Below are 16,251 nucleotides of genomic sequence, written 5' to 3'. Positions count from 1 at the left end.
GGTGTTAGAAGCCAGTATGTACAGACTGGTGTCCAAGTGGAATGGACGAAGACCAGAAGATGGTGGTGATTAGAAGCCAGTAAGAACAGACTAGTGTCCGTGTGGGATGGACAAAGACCAGAAGATGGTGGTGTGAGAACTCAAGTAGAGGAGCCATTTCCGTGACTGTGAAAGCAGTTCGGAAATGGCGAACACGTTTGCTCCGATACGCAAACTGCGAACGCGGTCACGTGGGTGTAACAACAGACAGACAGACACACAGACAGACACACAGACACGGCCGTTACAGAACCTCTCCTGGACTACGTCACACGGAGAGGTAAAAATATTAACAATGAACATAGCTCTTAACAAACTTAATATTTACAAGTTAAAGCATTGATTACAAGCAAATTTACAACAAAATATTCCTAAATCAAAACACTTAAAATTTTAACAAAATCATTCAATTATTATTATCAAAAACTTTATACAAATTAACTAACTTCTAGGTCGCCCCTAAAATATCTCATTATTTTACACACTCCCCGCCCTTGAACTGTCTATACAGTTCAAGACAAAGCCTCTTTTTTTTTTTTTACAGTTCTAAGTTATATAATAACTGGACGGGTCTCCTACGTTTTAGGGCTGGGAGTATCGAAGATTTTTGGTATCGATACCGGTATCGAGTACTGAATATTGTACTCGATACCGGGTATCGGTATCGGTGAAAAAAATACTCGATACCCAAAGTATCGAGTACTTTTTTTAAAGCGCCACCTATGATAGATTTTGCGTATTTAAATTCTTTTAAGTATAATAAACACGTCGAAACGCGTCTAAGTTAAATTTCAGGTCATTTGTATCAATAGGACGAAGGAACTGGCCAAAAAACATACCTCCTCCTATAAAACTTAATATTAATTTTCGGTTACTCCGAATTTTCTTCAAAAGTCGCGCTTATATATGTAAATCCAATTCTTTGAACGGGATTCTATAGCACAAGCAGCTTGTGTCGATCGAATGGGCTATGGTTGAAGAAGCTACGTCTGACGTCAGTCTACTTTAGGTCTAGGGATGGAGTATTGAGACTAAACTATGTCGACGAGGGAAACATTCACGTGTTAAAATATAAAGCAAATGATTGGCCGCAAGTTTCAAATAGAAACGTTCCTTCGATTCCAGGGGGAAATTATAGGGGGATAAAGTACTCGATGCTTCGGATTTTTCGAAAGTACTCGATACCAGTATCGGATCCCAAAAACGGTACTCGATACCGGTATCGAAAGACTGAAGTACTCGATACCAAGTTGGCATCGAGTAGTATCGAACAGCCCTACTACGTTTGTTACCATTGGATAATCTTACTAAACTATGCCATCGCGCCCTTTCGTTAGTTCTTGCACAACAGCCAACTTCCACATACACCGTGGACTTTTAGTATCTTCAATTAAAACTACATCTCCTGTTTGGAGTTCTTTGGTCGGTTGACCTTTGTTTAATTTGAGATGATGAGCGGATCTAAGTTCTAGAAGATAATTATCTTTCCATCTAACCCAAAATCTGTCTAAAAGCGCTTGGCGATATTTTAATCGCTTCACTAATTCCCTTTTGCCGGCCGGTGGGAGCTCGCTAGTGGAATATACTTGTGATGGAAGTACGGTTAGGCGCTTGCCCACCAAAAAATGGGAAGGCGTAAGGGGTTGCGGCTCCCCAGGACTATCATAAACAAACGTAATCGGTCTAGAGTTTATAGTTGCTTCTATCTCTACGAGGAGAGTCTCAATTTCTTCATAGGTGAGGAGGGCTTGTCCAAGGACTTTTCTTAAGGAGGTTTTGACCGATTTTACCATTCTCTCCCAAAACCCTCCCCACCATGCTCCGCGCTCTGCGATGTATTTCCAAGAGATTTTTAGGCCTCCCAGAAATTCGGTTACTTTTGGACTTCTTATATTGTTTAGAAAAATTTTTAAATCCTCATCCGCTCTTTTGAAGGTCGCGGCATTGTCACTATAGATAACTCGCACTATGCCGCGCCTAGCTATAAATCTTCTGAAAGACATGAGGAAACTTTCAGTTGTCAAATCGGTGACCAATTCTAAATGGACCGCCCTTGTCACCGCGCACGTGTATAGGGCGATGTAACATTTCTTGTTTGGCTTCACGTAGATGGGGCCCGCGTGGTCGATGCCACAGATCTCGAATGGAGGAGAAGGATTTATCCTGACATCTGGCAACGGAGCCATGACTGCCGTCGTTGGCTTTGCACGGAATATTTTGCACCGCGGGCATGACGTGATTATTTTCTTGATCAGTTGTCTCCCTCTAGGTATCCAGAATTGCTCACGCGTTTCCACTAATACGTCATTCAGGCCAGCGTGTTTTAGTCTGATATGATTCGAATAGCCTATTAAGTACGCTATATGATGGCTCGACGAGAGAAGCCATGGGTGCTTCTCCCTGTATGACATTTTCGCCGCGCCGAGACGCCCGCCCACGCAAAGTAACCCGAGATCATCGAGCTTCGGGTCCAGGGACCGGATTGGTGATTGTTTAGGGACATCTTCTCCCTTCTCTAAGTTTATAATCTCGTCTGGATAGCTTTCACTCTGCGCATTTCTAATCCAGTACACCTCCGCGGCTTCTAGCTCTTTTGTATTTAGCGCCCCTTCTGTTTTGTCATCTTTTGCTCTAATATTGTTTACGAATCGGAATATCCACGCGGTCAATCGCACGACTAGCTGTAGGCTACTGTATTTCTTGATATCGAAGACCGTTTCTCTGGATTTCGAGACTGAATTTATGTTTACCATAAACTCTCTCGTTGACGCTCTAAGCTCGCACGTGGCTTCTTTAGGTACTGTTTCTGTTTGCACGAAATTTTCAATTGGACAATTTTCTTCCTGAAGCCATTGTGGCCCGTGCCACCATAAATCGCACGAAGCGATATCTTTTAACGATTTTCCGCGTGTAGGGAGATCGGCCGGGTTTTCTGTTCCCGCAACGTGATTCCATGACTTAGGGTCAGTACGCGCCTGAATTTCTCTGACTCTATTTTGCACAAACGGCTTCCAGCGATTAGCTTCTCCGCGAATCCAACACAACGCGATGGTGGAGTCGGTCCACATTTGTATTTTGTCCAGTTTTACTGTTAGCGTTTCAACTAAGCTATTAGCTAACCTGGCACCGATAACGGCTGCCATCAATTCTAATCTTGGCACTTTTAAACATTGTGATTTTAACTCTTTTTTCAGTGGGGCGACCTTGGCTTTAGAAGCCACTAAAACAGTACTAACTAATCCATTTGCATATACATTTTTCAAATAAAAAACTGAGGCATACGCAATTACGCTCGCATCTACAAAACCGTGTAGCTCAATTGAGATAGGCGGTTCGTCTGAACAATTTTGAAAATAATATCTGGGAACTTTAATTTTAATTAAGTTTCTTAACTCTGTGCACCATGAATTAAATTTTTCGGAGAACTCAAGCCCTAATTCTGCGTCCCAGTTTATTTTATTTCCCCATAATTCTTGCAAGAGCATCTTGGCAGAGATTGTAAACGGGGTAATAAAACCCAGGGGGTCAAAAATCCTGGCTACGGCTTTTAAAACCCACCTTTTAGTATTTAATCTGTTTAGTAAAAACGTTAAGAGCGGCTCCACATCAAACATTAAACAATCTCCAACTTCATCCCAGGTCAACCCTAAAACTTTGACTAGTCCTGGATTGGGTAAAGGATGGGTACCGGCTAAGCCCAACGATTCATTGCCCCATTTTGCTCTAATTTCGGGGGAATTGCTGTGCCACTTCCTCAAATTCATACCTGCACTGGTCATGATTGCTTTAGTTTCTTTGATTAAGTTATCTGCTTCTGTTACTCCCTTCCCCCCTGCTGCTAAATCATCGACGTACAAGTCTCTCAACAACGCTTCACTTGCTATGGGGTATTCGGCTAAGTATTTCTGCGCATGGACTTTAATTGTTGCGGCTAGCAAAAACGGACTAGCAGTTACGCCAAAAGGGACTCTAGTCAGCCTCAATTCTACTAAGGTTTGGTTGTCAGGACTTTCTAAACCTTTTACTCACAGAAATCTCAAAGAATCCCTGTCTCGCTCTACTATCCCTATCTGGTGAAAGGCCTTTTCAATGTCTCCTGTCACTGCAATTTTGTTTTCTCTAAAACGAACTAATATATTGAACAGCTCTGTGAGTAAATTGGGACCAGATTCTATGCAATCATTAAGTGAGGGAACGTTTTTGGCATGAGACGAACCATCATTAACAATTCTTAATTTTGTCGTGACACTCTCTACTCTGACAACCCCCCGATGAGGAAGGTAATACAGGGGTCCCTCAATCACGTGGTTTTCTGGGACTTGCTCAACAATACCAGTCTTTATTTGCTCTTGGATTATCGCGTCATAAGCTCTAAACGTAACGGGGTCTTTTCTTAGCCTTTCTAATAAGCTAAGGGTTCGCTTCTTGGCTACTTCATAGTTGTCGCCTAGATTATTCACATTATCTTTCCAGGGGAAAGAAACCTGGTACCTCCCGTTGTTAAATTGAATTGACTTTTGAAAATCCTTAATTACTTTATTTTCTGCGCTAAAATCACTAGCTTCTGGGGTATCGTTTATTCCTAAATGCTCTAAATCCCAAAATGCTTTCACTCTTTCTGACAGAAGGTCGTCCTCGCTCTCTGGCTTCACTGTAACTCTCATTACGTTAATCGCGTTAACTGCTACGCTTAGCGCTGCTCCTGCGACCTTGGTGGTACCGTGTAAGGTCCAACCAAGCTTAGTGTCAATAACAACTAACCTGTCTGATAGTCTTTCTACTGGACCTTTTGCAACTGCCCAAAAATAGTCCGCGCCTATCAAAATATCTAACGGGGCTTCCGCACCTGAACTGGCTTCGCTCTCTGAATCTGACAAGGTATACCCACGTTTCTCCATCTCACTAGCAATATCCCCGCTTGGGACGGTGAAAACTCCACCACTTATTCCAGGGGTCTCCAAAGCTTCTATCGTAACTGTTTCCTCGCTACGCGCATTCTTAAGGACTACTTTTACTCTATTTCGCACCATTGTTGTTGGGACGTTACTCTCAAATTTAAAAACATTAAGTTTTTCTTCCCCAACTTTCTCTAGTCCTAGCTCTCTAGAAAGTTTCTCATTGATAAAGCACCTATGGCTTCCGACATCGAATAAACATCTAACCCCTCTTTCATGCCCATTATCTCCTCGAATTACCGCCCTAACTGTTTGTAGCATAATTTCTTTTGTTTGCACTTGCTCGCTCTGCGCTGCGGTATTTACATTAATATCACTTGGGTTATCTTGATTTTTATTTTTCTCATCGTCACACAATATCTGATGGTGTTTACGACGACATTTTCTACATTTTTGTATTTTTCCTCTACAATTGTCAGCTACGTGGCCAGATCGCATACATAAGAAACAAACCTGCTTTCTTAGGGCTATTTCCTTTCTTTCACTAACTGTTAATTTGGTACACGTATAATAAGGGTGCGGACCTTCACAAAATACACACGTTCCAAAGCGGGAACTTGGGACAGGTGACACAGCTGTGTTCAAGGCAGCGGCGGAACTACTTCTTCCGCTATAACTAGGGACGGGCTTACTATGGGGCTTTTCAACTTGCACGGTACTACTTGTTTTATGTTGACTCCCTGCTCTGTGAATGGATATGGCCCTCTCCTTACCCTCTATCGCTTTTCCCAAAAAACTTAAAAGATCGTCTATTTTCCAGACATCTGCCTGTCCTAAAGGGTCATCTCCAAAACGCTCTAGAAGTTCAATAGGTAACAAACCACCCAGAATATGCGCCATGAGTTCTCCGTCACTAGCTGATAATATTCCAAGGGCTTCTAAACTTCGTACCTCGATTTGACACGTATCATGCAAATGCCTCAATCCCTTTATGTCATTACTTTTAGAAACAGGTGGTAATTGTAAAATATTGTTCATGCGTGTACTAATTAACATACTTCTGCGTCCAAAACGCTTTTCTAACGTGTGAATGGCTAAGGCGTAGCTACCCTCGCCGTCAATTACAGTTTTTATGGCTTCCTCAGCCTCCCCTTCCAAAAATGAGCGTAAATAAATCAACTTATCGGTATCAGAGAGTTCTGGGTCCTGGTCGATGGTTCCACGAAACTGTCCCCAGAAACGTTGCCACTGGTTGCTGTCTCCATTATACTTCTTTATCTGGATCTGAGGTAGTTTGACATTCTTCTTGCTCGTGGAGTGCGTCGTATTGCTGGATTGGCTCGAAGTCGGTCCTCCTTGGCCTGAGGTTACGCTGGCGGCTGAGCTGGCGTTCCGTTGCATCTTATCCATATAGCGCTTTGCTCGATCCTTCCATAAGGTTATTTCGTCAACCCAATCTTCTACGTCGGCTAGCTCGTTTTTCAGATCATCGTCATCTTTGATCAGATCAAATATGACCTGATTTAACGCGGTAATCTTTTTCTCTCGCGTACTGATTTGTGCTAAATCGTCCGCCAATTGTTCTTCGTTAACCACAGGGTTTTGAAGTTCATTTTTAATGTTATCTAACGACGTTTTAATCCGACTTCTCACCGCTTCGCGCCTAGCCGTTTGTTTAGCTAAATCGTTACTCGCCATTGTTCTATTTAATTAAACCGAACTAAAGTCTCATTATCCAACACCTCGATCCCGGGTTTCGGCACCAAAATGTGTAGCTGATTTAGCTTTGGGAGAGCTTTAAAAAATTTGAAGATACGGTTCCGACGGACTGAAACATCGGTCCCATAAGCGCGGTTGAGTTCGTATCGGTGTTGGTAGGTGAAAAAATAGAAAATGGTACAAACGGGTAAAACTTAACAGAATCTAATGATTTATTCTTCCTTTAAGAATTAAAGATCGCACTTGATTTATTGTTTCATGTCTAATTCTCGCACAGTTTATTTTTAATTTTTTGGTTTAAATTCGCACAAAATTACGCCTTATTAAAGCACTAATTTTTCTTATTAATCTTAAATATGCTCAAAAGTTTCTTTTATTTCTAGGGCTTTTTAGGGCCAAGCTCACACAAAATTTAACTTTAAACCACTTACAGGTTGCTCAGTTAGTCTTTTTTCTTGGGCCTTTTTAAGGGGGCCTAGCGCGCTCACAAATTTTCTAGCCAACTTACTTGTTGGACTGCTCGAGAGATTCTACTTTTTTCTTTTTATTTTTTTTGGTAGCTACTGGTTTTTTTTCTTAGGTGTATTTTTGGACCCACAATTCCTTTCTACAAAGGGGTTTTTGTTTTCCTGTTGGCTCAAATCTTTAAAAAACACCTGTTTTGGGCAAACATACCCGCACTAGCACTGACGTAGTGGTTTTTTTTATTTTTACCTACGTTGAAGGGTTTTTTACGGTTATTCACCGATTCTGATAGAGAAAAACATGTTTACAAAGGGGAATGTCGAAAACGACTTGAAAGGAGATGTACAACAAGTTGGGAAAGCCAAAATATTACCTCTCCGAGTGGAGATGACTATCACTACCCCTTAAACAACCTAAATATATGCATCTATCGCTTTTTTTAATTCTTTGCAAGTGCAGGAATTCAATTTTAAAATAGTCAATTGTTCAAGCCTTTTCAATATCTCTCAATTGCTGGGGAAACTCTACTCTCTTGCTATACCTCAACCGTATTCTTAGTCTACCAGTATGACTTGTAACATTTGTCCATATCAAAGCTGAATCATACATCGCCACACAAAAAGCAAATGTCCCCAAAACATGGAAGCCACAACCCAATCACACATAAGCTAGGCTCGTACTTGTTCATCGCTTTCGATGATTTCACTAATATTAGCATTAACATTTTGTACATTATTGGGTTCCTTATTAATAGATATGCCTACGCCTACAGTACTTTCAATAGAACATTTATTTAATGCATTATCTTTCGTACGATCATGGCCAACTGGCCTCGTGGTAGGACCAACATTTTGCGTGCTAGAACCTGTTCCAGAAACAGCCTTCTCCTTTCATTTTCTCGTTTCCTAAATTCAGGATCTGACCTTTTTGCCCTCATTCTTTCCCTTGCCTTTCGTTTTCTGATTTCCTCTTTACTTAAATTATTATCTTCCTCCATTTACTTATTAATCAGTTAAATACTCACAAAGGTTGGCAAAATCAATCTCCTTAAATACTCACACAGGTTGGCAAAATCAATCTCCTTCAGTAATACGTAAGGCTTAATTATATTATTTGCCGAACAAAATTAATCGAGCAAATTTAACACTTAACTTCTTCCTTCGAAATTCTATCAAAGAATGAATCAACTGTTTAAAAAAAGGTTTTTTTCGCGAATAGGGCGCATACCAACAGCAATTCCGTCATATTTAAAAAATATACATTGCCAACACTTTTTTTTTCAAATAAAGAATGATAAAAGTGCGTAAAAAAGGTCTTTCACAAATATGCCTAGGGGGCGTATAAACTAAACAGCAACAACGCTCTACAGCTACACTAATCTTACACAAACAAGGAGTACTATAAACCCACTACTGGAAGCGGTATTTTTATTCAAACGTAAAACAATTTCGCTTAAGCTTAACATCTCTAGACATCGGTAAAAATGTCTCTATCACTCCTAGACATTATAACTCAAATTCATCTGATTATGTTTTAACAAGGTTAAATCTAACTGGGAGTAAGATGAAAGGAGTAGAAGCTTATCTGTCTAAGGAAATATGAAATTTTATCTTAACAGTTCGTTAAATCATAAGTTTATAACGAAAAAACGCGGAAGGGGAAAACGAGCAGACAACAGCGATTTTTGGGGGTAGAAGGTTAAGAGCGCCATCTGTCGTCCGTGCCAAAGTTGAACTTCCACTCGAAACGCAATGAGAAAGTGGATAAAATAATGCCATCAGCTATTTAACTGCGTCGATATATTTAACGACTTGACCCATGACATGCCCATAACACTGGCTTCTATGAATCCTATTTATTCTTGGATGCTAGGAAACTTGGTAGACGTAACAGTCTGTACCAAGTACCCAATCATCCTTCAATAAACGCCTGGCAACATTGTGGTACGCATGGTACAACTAAAAAATAGGATGTGTATCTATCTTTCCAGTCACTCCAAGTCGTTAAGCCCTCATTACAGAGGATTTGAAACACTATCGTAATTCCAAGTGTCTCGAATCTCTACGTTCCTGTCCATTATGAACAGTGCTGAGAGAAAGATACATCAGAAAGAGCCATTCAAATCGAATTGCCGAAAATATTATCCATATTTTCATTTCATATAACAGAGAAAACAAATTATTATGGTTCTGAGAGGAGCTTCCCATTTTGGTTGTTGTTCTCAAAAATATATCGGAATGCACGGGCCTAGATAGATACAGGAGGCAATGTAGGAAATATAACGCAATGCACGGGCCTAAAAAGATATAAGAGACAATGTACGAAATATAACGCAATGCACGGGCCTTGATAGATATAGGAGGCAATGATTTAACGACTTCGGTACTTGGGTTTATCTTTAATATTTAAATAAATATAATTATTTTTAATTATTTTAATCGCCAGTAAATAACTTTAAAAATAGTTAAATCGTTTAAAATAAAGTTGTTCATAATATCTTTCGAAACTTTGCTAATATTGACGTTTAAAGTGAAGGGTACCCTTCTTGCCCGCTTTCTTCAAATTTTGGGGTATATATACGATCCGTTTCCATTATAATAATAGATAAAAACGCATTCGCGTGAACCTTTGGTGGAAGCCCTGCCATTGGGAGGCTAGACGTTTCTCGTAACCCTAGCCGATCGCCGCGTATATCTTGAAACCAATAATAGATAAAAACGCATTCGCGTGAACCGATGGTGGAAGCCCTTCCATTGGGAGGCTAGACGTTTCTCGTAACCCTAGCCGCTCGCCGCGTATATCTTGAAACCAAACGATGACGAAGGAAGAGAAGCCAGAATGGACTGACTGGCGTCCATGTGGAATGGACAAAGACCTGAAGATGGTGGTGCATAGAAGCTGGTGTCAATGTGGAATTGACGAAGAACAGAAGATAGTGGTGCATAGAAGCTGGTGTCAATGTGAAATTGACGAAGAACAGAAGATGGTAGTGCATAGAAGCTGGTGTCAATGTGGAATTGACGAAGAACAGAAGATGGTGGTGCATAGAAGCTGGAGTCAAGGTAAAATTGACGAAGAACAGAAGTTGGTGGTGCTTGGAAGCAAGCACGTACAGACTAGTGTCCATGTGGAGTGGACGAAAACCAAAGCTGGTGGTGTTGGAACTCAAGTAGAATAGCCAGAGGAGACAAACCCAAATTTCCGTGAACTGTCAATGCAGTCCGGAAATTGGGAACACGTTTGCTCCGATACGCAAACTGCGAACGCGGTCACGTGGGGTCTGACAGACAGACAGACAGACACACACACACACAGACACACACACAGACAGACACGGCCGGTGTAATACCTCTCACGTGACATACGTCACTCGGAGAGGTAAAAATAGCACCGTGACAAATTTAAAAAATATTAACAATGAACATAGCTCTTGACAAACTTAATATTTACAAGTTAAAGCATTGATTACAAGCAAATTTACAACAAAATATTCCTAAATCAAAACACTTAAAATTTTAACAAAATCATTCAATTATTATTATCAAAAACTTTATACAAATTAACTAACTTCTAGGTCGCCCCTAAAATATCTCATTATTTTACATCCCTGCTAGTCAAAATTGCCTATGGCAATCGTAAAAGAGGGTCGAAAGTTTCCTCCCCACTAGGAAAACTATCTAATCTACTGAAAAAAATCCCACGCCGAGAGGCTGTGGCACTCAAACTGTGGGGCGTGTTCAAAACTTCTTCAGCGCCAATCGTTGAAAAGCCGTCTGTCTAGAACTCTATGAAAATCCATTACAATCCGTGGGCCTAGGACCCCACACTAGTTTGACCGGAATTTCTAGCAAACTCTATTCTGTTCTTGTCACCGTTTCTGATTCGTTACCTCAAACCACAGGACACACCTTAAAGTTTCGTTACTTTCCCGCTGCTGGCGCGCAAATCAGCCTGCCAGCTCAAAGTGAGAGAAGCGCCGTAGGTGGAGCGGTGATCGGACCTATTAAGAAGTTGGCTAACAGAGATGGTTCCGGATATGGTTAGAGTCCAATACTTCCCAGGATAAGAAGTCATAAACTTCTGCTGGAACTGAAGAGTGAAACGAAGGCCAGAACTAGTTTCAACTTTTTTACATCAAGTATGGCTAATCAGAAAACTGCTGGACAACATAAATTGGAGAGAGAAATTTCGCGGGCTTTTTCAGCGAAGGAAACAACATAACATTTCCGTACACTTTGTGCGCCTGATACATCAGATCGTAGCCTACGTTAATCAAGGCCCGCGCATGCCTTCTGGCTATGGGCGGCATTGAAAGGACGCGCCAGCTTGTTTTTTGCGCTTGATTCTCGGATGGTGGCGCTTTTAGATAGTAAATGTTAAGGGATCTTCCATTTATTTGAATTTGTGGAGCGGGAAGATTAGAGGGATCATGCATAAAATTGTTTTGAGTAAAATATTTTTTATATAAGGAAACGCATGCATTTCTTATATATCATTATAATAATTATTATTTAAAAGATAAAATTTATAATAATAATTATTAGAAGGATAAAATTTATAATAACAATTATTTGAAAGATAAAATTTATAATAATTATTATTAGAAAGATAAAATTTATAATAATTATTATTATAAATATAAAATTTATAATAATTATTATTATAAATATAAAATTTATAATAATTATTATTATAAATATAAAATTTATAATAATTATTATTATAAATATAAAATTTATAATAACGTAGGCTCCGATTGAAATTTTTATTTTAATGTTGGAGTCGCAAATATTCATTATATATTATTATAATTAGAAAGATATTATAGAAAGATAAATATTATAATTATAGTTAGAAAGATAAATATTATAATTATAGTTAGAAAGATAAATATTATAATTATAGTTAGAAAGATAAATATTATAATTATAGTTAGAAAGATAAATATTATAATTATAGTTAGAGATCAATTTTATATTTATAGTTAGAAAGATAAATTTTATAATTCTCTCTCTCGGCTCTCTGCACCGTACGAAACGGGATTTGGATTACGACACACGTTGCAATCGCCCGCGAAAACCAATTTTAAATTTAAAACCGTACTCTTAAGAGCGCACCAAGCGGAGACACGCGGCGAAGTAAAATGCAAAAAAAAAATCCTGGAAAGCCAGTATGCGCGGGCCTTTATTAACGTAGGCTCCGATCAGATTATGCTATATTTTGTGATTTCAAGCCAGGTTAGGTTAGGTTTCGTTCAATGGAGGGATCGGTTTGCGGTCATTGTGCCTACTGGTCTAGGGGATCAAGGATTCGGTTTTAGATACATTTTTTGACTTTTAACTTTTTTAAAAATTATACTTTAATGGGGTGTACAATTTCGTTTCAGCAATATCATTTGACATGTGACGAAATAATACATTATGGCAGAAGTTTATGACTTCTTATCCTGGGAAGTATTGGACTCTAACCATATCCGGAACCATCTCTGTTAGCTAACTTCTTATTAGGTCCGATCACCGCTCCACCTACGGCGCTTCTCTCATTTTGAGCTGGTAGGCTGATTTGCGCGCCAGCAGCGGGAAAGTAACGAAACTTTAAGGTGTGTCCTTTGGTTTGAGGTAACGAATCAGAAACAGTGACAAGAACAGCTGTTAATAGAGTTTACTAGAAATTCCGGTCAAACTAGTGTGGGGTCCTAGGCCCACGGATTGTAATGGATTTTCATAGAGTTCTAGACAGACGGCTTTTCAACGATTGGCGCTGAAGAAGTTTTGAACACGCCCCACAGTTTGAGTGCCACAGCCTCTCGGCGTGGGATTTTTTTCAGTAGAGTAGATAGTTTTCCTAGTGGGGAGGAAACTTTAGACACTCTTTTACGATTGCCATAGGCAATTTTGACTAGCAGGGATGGATACTATATAAAGCCTTAGTGTCCAATACTTCCCAGGATAAGAAGTCATTAACTTCTGATTATGGGGAAATACGATTGTGTTTCAGAAATATTTTTTAGTTGTACTATTTTTTTTTTTAATACTACCTTAGGGCGGTCAACCATATAGGGAGCCACGTGAGCGTTGTAAAATTCTAAAGGGACAGTCCACAAAAATGTTACAAGTAGTAGTATTTTTCCACGCCGTTATTTGTTTACTACAGGAAAACAAAATTATGATTTCTGAGATCATCATTTTGCCGCCTGTCTGCTATGAAATGAAGTTGATTTTCTGTCTTTGTAGAAACGTTTTTCAGTAATCTGTTAATATTGATTACGATTAATACAATATTGTAAGCTGCCATTGTTTAGAAGTTCGATATTTTTTAAAGAAGTGGAAGAAAATAATTTGTGCAACTGACGCTTAAAGGCCGACTTCCAGCGAAAAGAGTTCTAGGGAACTGAAAACCGAGCATCGAGACTATAGCAATGGAGCGACCGTGCCGATTTTAGAATCCCCGCTGGGGCAAAAGCTGGAAGAGTTCTATCTAACTGAAGATGTACAATAGAAAGCCTTTCAAATTTTTTTCCTCTCGAATTGTCGCTATCCTCTGAAGGAAATTCTCTTCAGTTGGCTAGAACCACATTGCACGGCTTTCAGTTAGCCAGAACCCATCCAACTTTCAGCACAGCGGGGATTCGAAAATCGGCACGGTCGCTCCATTGTTAGTCTTCATGCTCGGTTTTCAGTTCGCTAGAACTTTTTTAGATGGAAGTCGACCTTTAAAATTAAGGGAAGGGAAATAGGTATACTAATAGTTTTATTCGTGTTTGTATTAATTATTGTTTCTGTCGATGACCTCGTGTAAGAGACCACGGCTCCATTTTAAAACAAGGTCCGCCTATACGCCAGTTTTAAGGGGGAAGACAACTGAAGACTAATCAAAATAGCCCGTTTTAGTTCGAGTCCAGTCCCCAAAATAATAGCCCTATACGGATAAAATTTTACTGACTTATAGTTCAAACCTTCTCCTAACGATTAAAATATTTTTCATTATTTTTAACTCAATATTTAAGTCAGAATATTTTTTCCCGCCGGTGAAGTTTTGGATGTAGTTATTCGAGTCCAACTCTTACAATTCAATACCTAATGTTTTGTCCAATATGTCATTCGAAAGACAATTTTGAGCTGTATCGATTAAAATAATTTTCAATTAAATCCGTCCACTAATAAAAGAGCTGCACCAGAAAAACTTCAAATTTAGACAGCTTCAATACTTAATTCCTAGAGGGCACCCTATCTGGGTATAGGCTAAACTCTGAACTTCTCATACTATGTAGAATTTTTCCTTCTATGCTGGTATAAAGACTAGCGGAACGAAGGGCAAAGGCAAAACTGGTCGGCTGGCCCCCACAGCGAGATTTTGAAGTTCTTTTGTTGTACAGAACTACCGAGGGGAGGGGTTAATACGGGAGACTGAATGCGATTTACAAAGGCTTCATTCGCTTCGTCAAAGAATTTTGTTGCTCGTGGATTTCGGGGCTATTCCCGCTTATCACCAACAAAATTCTAGTTTATCCTTCTTGAAATTAGGCCTCACTGACCCTCTCACGGGTGTTCAAATAAAATTTACTTTACTAAAGGATTTTTAATAATTAAAGGGAGTCAGAAATGGTCATACAACCAGTTTTAATCGATTTAGATTAATTTAAAGTAATTTTCATGTTATTTTATTATTCTAAATATAGATAGCTTCCACTAAAAGGGCTAGAGATATTTCCTCCCCCTCTCTCAGCTTTAACTGCAGTGCAGTCAGGTCCTCTGAAATTAGCCGACTTTGTCCAGTAACGAGTGAAACTGAATTGCTAGCCTTCCTCTCTACATTTTGTTTGGCTCACAAACGGTCTGGCGTCGAAAAGAGATGTGGTCGTTGTCTGATTCTTGGTATTGCCGTAATATTTCTTCCTATAATGTCGTTGGCGCTTATTGCGACTAAGAACTTTACCTGGTGGTCTTTTGTTTTCTATTAACTTGATTTTTTTCTTAGGGGTGATTAAGGAAGACTTAACTCTGTTGCCATATGCATTTTAATTTCGAAGTTGGTCAGGAAAAGTTTTGCTAAATAAATTAAAAACTAATCTCGTTGTAACAAAATTGACTACTAGTGGCGGTAGAGAGGGGCGTAGACTGTGTATCCCTCCATCTGGGCTCGCTCTTGTAAGAGGGGATACTGTACGCGCCTAGTAGGGGGATGACAGTCATGACACTGAGTTAAGAGAGAAGAGTATGACGTTTGCATACGCACTGCAATTACTGTATTAAAATGATGCAAAGGTTCACTAACCGTAAACTGCGTGTACATTTTAGGAGTAAGACTCACACCTCATCTGACACTCAAATTATCCCTTCATTCGAATAGCGCTACATTTATTGTGCATTAGGCCTAGTCCAGACCCTGTTAAATGTCACCATGTTTCAGATGAATACTTCAGTGCCTTCAAAGCTATACTAAATGTATTTCAATAGGGAAGAGAAGTACAGCTCTAGTTTTATAGGTATTGTAGTTTCAATAAAAAACACTTTACAGATATTACAAGCGTTTCTATTGAAAAAGGGGTAACGGTGTCACGCGAGGGGCAAACCACTCGCGTAATGGTGGTCAATGAATGAAATTGCGCTATGCAAAGATAAAATTCCCGTAACATTCTCAGGTGTTCGCAGGTCAGGTGGACGGATTTAATTGAAACTTATTTCAATCGATACAGCTCAAAATTGTCTTTCGAATGACATTTTGGGCAAAAAAATAGGTATTGAATTGTAAGAGCCAAAACTTCACCAGCGGGAAAAAATATTCTGACTTAAATTTTGAGTTAAAAATAATGAAAACTATTTTAATCGCTACGAGAGGGTTTAAACTATAAGTGAGTAAAATTTTATCCGTATGGGGCTATTATTTTGAACACTGGAATCGAACTCTTTTGGGTTGTCTTCAGTGATCTTCCCCCTTAATAAAAAATGTCGAGGTGAACATCCCCTCTTGTTCAGGTCGCTATCTATCCCTGATCAGTAACGCACGCCCTTTCCCTTTCACTGGTAATCTTAACCGCGCTTGGAAAAAAAAAAAATTCCCCATTTTCAAAGATGCGAGATCAGGTTCGTCTCACCTTATGGTCAATACATTAAAGCCTTCATGACAGTTATTT

The 16,251-nt window shown here is 39.4% G+C and overlaps 1 protein-coding gene across 1 annotated transcript; it reads right to left on the bottom strand.

Moving 5' to 3' along the window:
* Positions 1–1,346: 1,346 nt before the first annotated feature.
* Positions 1,347–6,632, bottom strand: LOC149710276 (uncharacterized). The gene is made up of 3 exons (XM_089860781.1): positions 4,069–6,632; positions 3,440–3,984; positions 1,347–3,376 (listed from the first exon to the last, which is right to left on the bottom strand). Exons 1-3 carry the CDS (start codon positions 6,630–6,632, stop codon positions 1,347–1,349), a joined length of 5,139 nt encoding a protein of 1,712 aa, XP_089716907.1.
* Positions 6,633–16,251: the final 9,619 nt, after the last annotated feature.

The sequence above is a fragment of the Phalangium opilio genome, unplaced genomic scaffold (genome assembly GCF_054372755.1).
Source record: "Phalangium opilio isolate 3A_F unplaced genomic scaffold, DU_Popi_V2 ptg000011l_1, whole genome shotgun sequence".
Classification (NCBI taxonomy): domain Eukaryota; kingdom Metazoa; phylum Arthropoda; class Arachnida; order Opiliones; family Phalangiidae; genus Phalangium; species Phalangium opilio.
This window is presented reverse-complemented; position numbering and strand designations above follow the sequence as displayed.